Genomic DNA, 7,883 nt, shown 5'->3' with positions numbered 1-7,883 from the left:
GTTGTGGGATCACCAGAACATGAAAAAGAGTACTGAGGATACACTGAAGTAAAAACCACCTTTCCCTTCGAAAGGGCAAACCGCATGCTTCTTCACAACCATGTTTCACAACTTTAGATACCACAACAGTCAAAGCCACGGAGAATGCGCGTGTTTGGTGTGGGGCAGGGGGGTTCAAGATTTGCATTTTGCCAAAGACGTTTAATATGACACCCAAATCTACAGGCTGGAGCTGATGGAATGAACCTGGGGGGTTCCAGGCCTGGGTCAGGCTTGCACAGGTGTCTTCTGGTCCCAGAAAGGGCGGGGCGGGGGGCTTGACTGTTGCCGGGTGTTGACTGTGAGTTCCAAACAGAGGCTTGGAGTCCGGTCCCACTTGTGACTTGACCAGCCACACAAAGTAGCTGACTCTGACCAGGGAGTTCAAGAGCAGGACGCTGACACCTCAGGAAGAAGGGCCAAGGCCACAGGCCTGGATGCCTCACCATCAATGGGGAGTGGGGGTCAGAGAGGAAGGCTGACTGGCTGGGGGGCCTTGAGGAACTCCTGGGGCTGTGGGGCTCCCTCTGTGCTCCTAGAAGATGCTGCTAGTGTCCCAGTGCAGAAGTCAGGCCTGTACGCACAGCTCCAGATCCCGCTGGTCGCCCCAGGGTGCCCTGCACCCCGCCCATCCTGCCCCGCGCTGTCTTATCTGCCCGGCGCCCCGCCCCGCCGCTTGGGGGCGCCGGAGCCCCATCCCGCTATAAAGCATCACGGCCCTGCGTCCCATCAACAAGCGAGAGGCTTTGAGAGGCTGCAGCGCTTGCTCCTTGGACTGTCCGAGGTGTCATGGGAGAGTTCCAGATCTTGGTGCACACGACCTTGCACCCGGACCGCCTGTGGATCTGGCGGCAGTCTGTGTACGTGGATGAGAACCAGCGCACGTGGCTGCCCATAACCATCGAGGTACAGTGGCCTTGGGGTCCGGCCGGGCAGGGCAGCATGGGTGGCACCATCGCTGGCCAGGCCCTGGTGCCAGGGACGCCCCAGGCTGTTGGGGGCCCTCGAGGAGCCCCCGGGGTGCAGCAGGGCGCGAAGCGCGGAGGGTCTGACCTGCCCGGCAGCCCGCGGGGCTCACAGGTGAAGCCAGTTTGAGCTGGGCTCTGAGGATGAGAAGGTGTCCCCAGGCTGGGAAGGAGCGTGGGCACAGGCATGTTGGCCAAAGGATGGGGACCCACTGCCTCTGGAGTGTGTGAATGTGATCCTGAGTAAAATAGGAATTTTCTGGGTTTCAGGGTTGTAATCCATATCATGGGAATGATAGCTCTCTAAAGCAGCGGGTTTGAGCCATGTGCGGGGCGCACTGGTGTGCCCGGTGTGCGCAAGACTAAAACATGCAATGCTGACTATTTAGTCAGAGGCACGGACCTCTTTTCCCGTAGACTGTCAAATAAAAGGACAATGATAGCCTTCCAGTGTGAATGAATCAAAGCTATAAGTTTTTTTTGCTCAGATTGGCAAAAAAAAAAATTCTTTTGGTGTGCTGAATTTTAGTAATTAGTTTATGTGTGCCATGAGATGAAAAGGTTGAAAATCGCTGCCCTAAATTAAGAGATTCATACACATGGCCCCTTATCAGCTGCCTTAGCCCCAGAAATCTGTATTATAAAAGGACCCTCAGCAGTCAGCCAAGTTTGGGAACCACTGCCCTAGAGTTGAGGATATTTCATCACTCCTTTATGCTTTGAAAAGAAACAAACTTCACAAACGTATACAAATAACAGTATAAAAGCCGGTATTGAATACATGTTGACTTTATTTTCTGCGATGACTTAAGATGGAGCTTCAGTTAAGATTAATTAAAAAGAAAACGGCCCTGGCCAGTTTGGCTCAGCGGTTAGAGCGTCGGCCTGCGGTCTGGAGAGACCCGGGTTCGGTTCCCGCTAAGGGCACGTACTTCGGTTGCAGTTTGTCCCCGGCCCTGGTTGGTCGTGCGGGTGGCAGCCACTCGATGTGTCCCTTCACGTCGATGTTTCTCTCTCTCTCTCCCTTCCTCTCTCTCCCTCCCACTCTATCTGTACAAAAAATGGAAAAATATCCTCGGGTGAGGATAAAAAAAAAAAGAAAACGAAAAAGAAAAAAATCTCCCTTACAGTACTTTCCATCAGAGCGTGGCTTTCCTCAGAAACTTAGGTGGAAAATGCTGAAACTCTTTCCATATGTAAACCGAAGTAAAAATGTATAAAAAGCAAAATTAAAATACATGATATTAGAACATGTATGTAATAAAATAGCAAACAGCAAAAAGTTATTGATAGTGACTGTGTCCCCTTTTTACATAGGAGGAAACTGAGGCATAAAAATGTAAATTTATCCAAAGAAGTATTGCTTGCTAGTTAGATAGTGGGGTTGGCATTCCAGGCTCTTCACCACCACCTAAATTTGCATCTTCATTGTCATTTAAATTTTCAAAATATACATATACATACTTTTAAACTGGGTCTGTATGCGTATTTTGAGTTATATTAGGTAATGCTAAATTCTTCTCCATATGTGTTAGACCAATTTACAAACCTCTAAGGATGTTCAAACATATCGGTAATCAAACCTTTAACCTTTGTCTACTTTTTTGTTATTAGTCTTAAGCTTATTGATTCAAAGAAATAGTTTACATATTTTGGATACTAGGTCCTTGCCAGTAATACATACTACAAATACATTTTCCCAGATCATTGCCTATCTTTTTAGTCTCATGGTACTTGTGATCCAAAGCAGTTGTTAACTTTAATCTAATAAAATTTGTTATCTATATTTTCTAAATATTTGATATTTAAAATTCAAGTATTTAAAGAAAACTTAAGCAGATATATCTTTTTTAATCTCTAGCTGGGGAATATCTTCAACATGGCACATAACCCGTTAGCAAACTGGGGGGCAGGATGTGCCCACATAACTGAAAGGCCCAGTATTCTTAATAGTAAAAATTCACTTAAATCAATAAGCAAACTAAAAATGGTTGAAGGGTACGGACTACAACATACTAAGAACGCAGTATGTAGTGAGAATGGTGCTTTCCACACGTACACCTTGCAGGATGATCTGAATTATGTTTTTAACAGTGAGTTTTCATTTATTTCATAGACAGAAAAGTTTAAAAGGCGATTTCCACTTTGGAAAGATAGTCAATGAACAAACACGAGTGCCTGCTTGGTATGCCAAGCACGATTCTAGGCTGTAGGGATTCACAGTGAACGTGATCAAATCCACTCCTCACGGAGCTGACCTTCTCCTGATGGGGAAGGACCACAGACAACTGGGGCTGGTGGTACGTTGTTGGGAGAACTAAAGTGAGATGAGAGAGGCAACAGCCAGACGGGAGTGGGGTCTTTCTGCAAGATCCCTTGAGAGTCTTAATTTGCGTCTACCTTGTACTTGAAACCTTTCAGAACTCTGTTGGAGGCATGCTTCTTATGTATGTCATAGATTTGGATTTTGCTGAAATTTGTCTTTATGGAAGACATACATTTGGGCAGACTCCCGCCTGAAAGAAAAGTGTAAGCCATGTGTAGATCAGGAGAGAATGTCCCAGGCAGAAGACATCAGGTGCAAGAGTCTGAAGTGTGGCATGTCCCAGAGAGTGGGGAGGCCTGTGTGGCCTGCGCAGACTGGAAGGTGATGGACAGACATAGGAGAGGAGGGAGAAGGGGCCTGGCTACATGGGCCTGTGGACCATGGTAAAGATTTCAGTTCGATCTGCCTGCCGTGGGAAGGCATGGGAGGGGGTCAAGCAGGGAGGAGAGTGACTGACTTTTGGACAGCCCCCCTGGCTGCTGTGCCAAGAACTGATATTGTGCGGTGCACGTCCAACAAGGTGGCAGGCAGGAAGTCATCGCTGTTATCCAGGTGAGAGATGCTGATGAGGCGCAGTGGTGGGAATGGTGAGAAGCAGTCTGTGCCCTGGTCCTGGGGTCTGGGGTATCTTGTTAAAGGGAGATGTAGGACCAAATAGAGACATCAAAGAAAACCCCACCTCAGCTGAAGTAGGCCCCGGGATGCCAAGTGAAGAAGCTGAAGGCCCTGTGGCACACCCTGGCCACCAGTGGGCCTTTGTGACCCTGTGTGGGTGTCTAGACACATGACAGTACTGGGCATCCCAGCCCCGCCAGGGTCCCTGAGAGGACCACACGTGGCGTAAGGAGTGCAGCTTCTAGAACCGGGGTTCCCGGCGTCACAGGCGCCAGCTGGCTGAGTAGGTGGCAGGAGGGACTCTGGTTATTTGTGCCTGGAGGAGCCTTGAAGGTGCGCCCTGTTTTCTCAGCAGATAGAAGATGGGATCCAAGTGCTCATGCGCCAGGAAGACATCCCCCGAGGGGAGGCCATGCGCCCCAGCCAGCTGCCCCCAAGCCTGCTGCCTTTGATGTGGCAGCTGTACCCTGGCAGGCGGTACCGAGGCTCAGACTCCAGCTTCTGGCGCATAGTGTACCACATCGAGGCAAGTGTGCTCCCCGGGACCCGGCCGGTCATCTTGGCTGGCCCTGCTCCCGTCTCCCACGTCTGGCCTCTGGAATATTGGTTCCCTCCATGTCCGCACCAAAAACCAAAATAAGAAGGGGAGGGAGGGAGGGAAGGAGGGAATTAACCACTGCAGATTTTTAAAGGACTGGACTAGAGAGAAGTTAGAACAGAATGGCCGGCGGCAGCCTGGCGTGGAGGGAGACTCCCGGCAGGACTCCGACTCCCGCTCTCTCTGCAGATCAGCGGCATTGAGGACATGCTCCTGGAACAGCTGCCGGAGCAGTAGCACGAGTGACGTGGTGAGCACGTCTGGGGCCCGACACCCGAGTGCAGAGCGGCCTGGTCAGAAAGGAGGGGCCCCTTCCTCCCTGAAGGCGGTGCTGACCTGCACCCCAACTCTGCTCTCTCCTTTACTACCGTGGGAGCCGGTCGTTTCTCCACAGCCTCACCGGTTCCTGGTGCCGGTGCTTGGTCATCACCACTTAGCTAGGTGTTACCTGGCTTTACAGGTGACACAGCTGAGTTTTGAAGAGGTACAGTGGCTTGTCCAGATCATAGAGGCAGGATTCAAATCCAGGTCTTCTGACACCCAGCCGCCTGCTCCATTTATAATCTTCCCTGGCTCAGACCCCAGGCCTCACCTCTGGGGACCAGCCCTGACCACCAAGTTCCCCTGGCCAGATTCGCCCCAGCAGTTCTGTCCCCACCTGCTCTCCACCCTGCCCCTCACCGATGGTCCCTTTGCCTTTGACTCTGGCTTCTTTTGTCCTTGTCTTGTCCTAGGTCCTGCGGTGCCAGTCTCCCTGAGCCGCAGTCCTGCTGGGCTTCAGCGGGGATGTTCATGCTTCTGTTCGCCTTTTTGATCAGTCCTGTTCTGCTCTGCCACACCCGGGTCCGGGAGGGAACAGACAGGCAGGGGATGAGCCCTACCCAGGGCCTGCGAGAACCTGCCTGCAGCCCCTCGGCCTGCCCTGGCAGATTGGCACTAGAGAGCAACCGGGTCTACATAGCTTCCCCAAGTGCCCAGGCTACACTTGTGTCTCTGGTTTTCTCTGCTGCCTGATACTTTTTGGCCTCTCTCTCTCTCTGTTCTGTCCCTCTCGGCAACTAACGTTGTGTGCCACACACACAGGGCTGCTCCCCCTTCTCTTCCCTCGGCTCCGTGTACCTCTGGCTGCAAAGCCATGGGGCGCACTCGCCTGAGCCCAGGCCAGGCCTCCGAGCCCTGGGCCCGGCGCTCTCTCGTGGCCTGCACGCAGCCACGTCCACAGAAGTCCACCTGCCAAGCAGGTTCACGTGCAGTTCACCGGAAGTCCTGAGAGGAGCCCTGTTCTGTGCTCAGCACTCAGAAGCCTGCTGGCCACGAGTCCACAGCCCCCGACTAGCAGGAGGCCAGGCCAGCGAGCTCTGTGGACGGGCCCTCGGGCAGCCCTCCTGTGGGACAGAGGTTAGAAGTCCCCCCTTTTATAGGTACCCGCACACCTGGATATTATGAGGTTGTATGCAGCATGAACACTTTGTAATATTGATTGATTAAATGTAAGATAATTCATCTAACTTTGTGCTGAACCAGCTTTTGTCCTTGACCTAGATTCTGGTGGAGAGAAGCAAGAACAGGCAGTCACCAAATAAGAAAATCTGAAAGGAAAATAATACTCCTGAATGTAGCATATTTCTTTTACTTTGGAGATTAGGCTGGAGTTCTTTTTTTTTTTCCATGTGATCCAATATTTAAAACTCCAGTGCTCTTGGAGGCATAGATATGAGAACCACTGAAGTAAGTCACTTCAAAGCCTTGGTCAGCACCTGCTGGTATTCAAGACCCCCTCGCCCTCCTGTCCCAGCCAGCGGGTCTGCTCCCTGCCTTGGCACTAACCAGGCTGTCCTTGCTTGGGTAGTTCCAATCCCAGCCAGAGTCTCTCTTCCCTGAAACTGTCCCCAACCAGAGTTGCTTTCCCATCTCCCATGACCTGCAGTCATAACCCTGCCCACCCTGTGCTGGGTCCCTCCTGCTTCCATCTCAAGACCAGATGCCCTACCTGTACCTTTTGAGCAGGTAAGCAGGCCCTCAGTATTACAAAGGGAGGCCTCCCACTCAAGGGAATCCATTCTGTGTGAAATACTGCTCCTCCCCGCTTCCGTCTGACTCCAGTCTATAGTTGCGTCATAGAGCTGCTAATGATGTGCACAGGTCATCAAGTATCTAGTAAGAAGATTGCAGAAGAACAATACACTCCTGTTTTATATTCTGTCCCAGTCACTCTGCCCAGCACTGGGCAGGCATTGGCACCGCATGTGACAGCGTTTGTGTCTCCTGTCCCTCTAACCCCACCCCTTGCACAGTGCCTAGCAGTGTCAGAGCCTGGTTCATGGGTGCCCTACTAGACAGACATCTCCTGGGGATGGAACACCAGAGCGTCAGAGCAGGAGGACCATCGGACCTCCGCCTGTCACCTCATTTTAGGCCCAGGAAGAGGAAAGGTGTTGCTTGTGTCGCACCCCAAAGGCACCTGTTTATGCCCTATCCCAGGGTGTGTGCTTGGAGGTGGAGCCTGGAGGAGGTCATTAGTTAGATGAGGACATGAGGGGGGTCCTCATGATGGCACCAGTGACCCCCCAAGACGAGGTGGAGAAAGATCCCTCCAAGCACACCCACCAAGGAAGGGCCATGTGAGGACCCAGGGAGAAGAGGGTTGTCTGCACACCAGGAGGGGCCAGACACCGAATCGGCCGGTGCCGATCTCAAACATCCCGCCTACGGAACTGGAGAAATAAAGATCTGTTGCTTCAGCCACCCAGTCTGCTGTGTTCTGTTATAGCAGCCTCAGCAAAGACAGGCCTGATGGCTCCATTCTTTTGTCTGTGACACCGCTGACCGCCACCATGAACTGTCCTGGGTGCCCTGGGTGCAGCAGCAAATAAACCCAGGCCTGCTCTCGGGCAGCTTTCATTCTGGGAAAGGTGGGCACGAAGCTTGGAAGGAAACAGCAGGGTCACATGGCAACAGTTAGGTCAAGTAGTAAAATGATCACATTGGCTGAAAAAAAAAATTGTGAACTCACATTTTCTTTCTCGGGTATCTGTTACTCCATTGTTTTAACTTTAAAGTGCCCTGTGACGTTCTCAGGCCACAGAAGCGACTTGGTCATTTTACTTCCTGCTAACTTTTCCAGATCAATGTCACCGCAGGGTGTGTTACTAACGGAAAGACCCTCCCAAAAGGAAACTGTCTCTCCCCCAGCCCACGGAGCCCCACCGACCAGCTGTGGGTTCTCGCCTTCCCGTTCTGCCGCCTTCCTTCCTAGTGCACCTGCTGAGGATGTTCGAGCGGCAAGGAGGGAAGAAGGGGAAGGAGTGTGGGAAAGGGGTCCATGGGAGAACGCGTCCCA

At 51.9% G+C, this 7,883-nt stretch overlaps 1 protein-coding gene across 1 annotated transcript; it reads left to right on the top strand.

Annotated features, from left to right (window-relative positions):
* Positions 1-828: 828 nt before the first annotated feature.
* On the top strand, positions 829-4,780 carry TCL1A (TCL1 family AKT coactivator A). Its single transcript, XM_036251512.1, has 3 exons — positions 829-945; positions 4,301-4,471; positions 4,733-4,780. The coding sequence occupies exons 1-3, from the start codon at positions 829-831 to the stop codon at positions 4,778-4,780; spliced, it is 336 nt and encodes a 111-aa protein (XP_036107405.1).
* The last annotated feature ends 3,103 nt before the right edge of the window (positions 4,781-7,883 follow it).

Source organism: Molossus molossus, unplaced genomic scaffold, assembly GCF_014108415.1.
Source record: "Molossus molossus isolate mMolMol1 unplaced genomic scaffold, mMolMol1.p scaffold_m16_p_1, whole genome shotgun sequence".
NCBI lineage: Eukaryota > Metazoa > Chordata > Mammalia > Chiroptera > Molossidae > Molossus > Molossus molossus.
The sequence above is the reverse complement of the archived record's forward strand: the minus strand, read 5'-3'. Positions and strand labels throughout refer to the sequence as shown.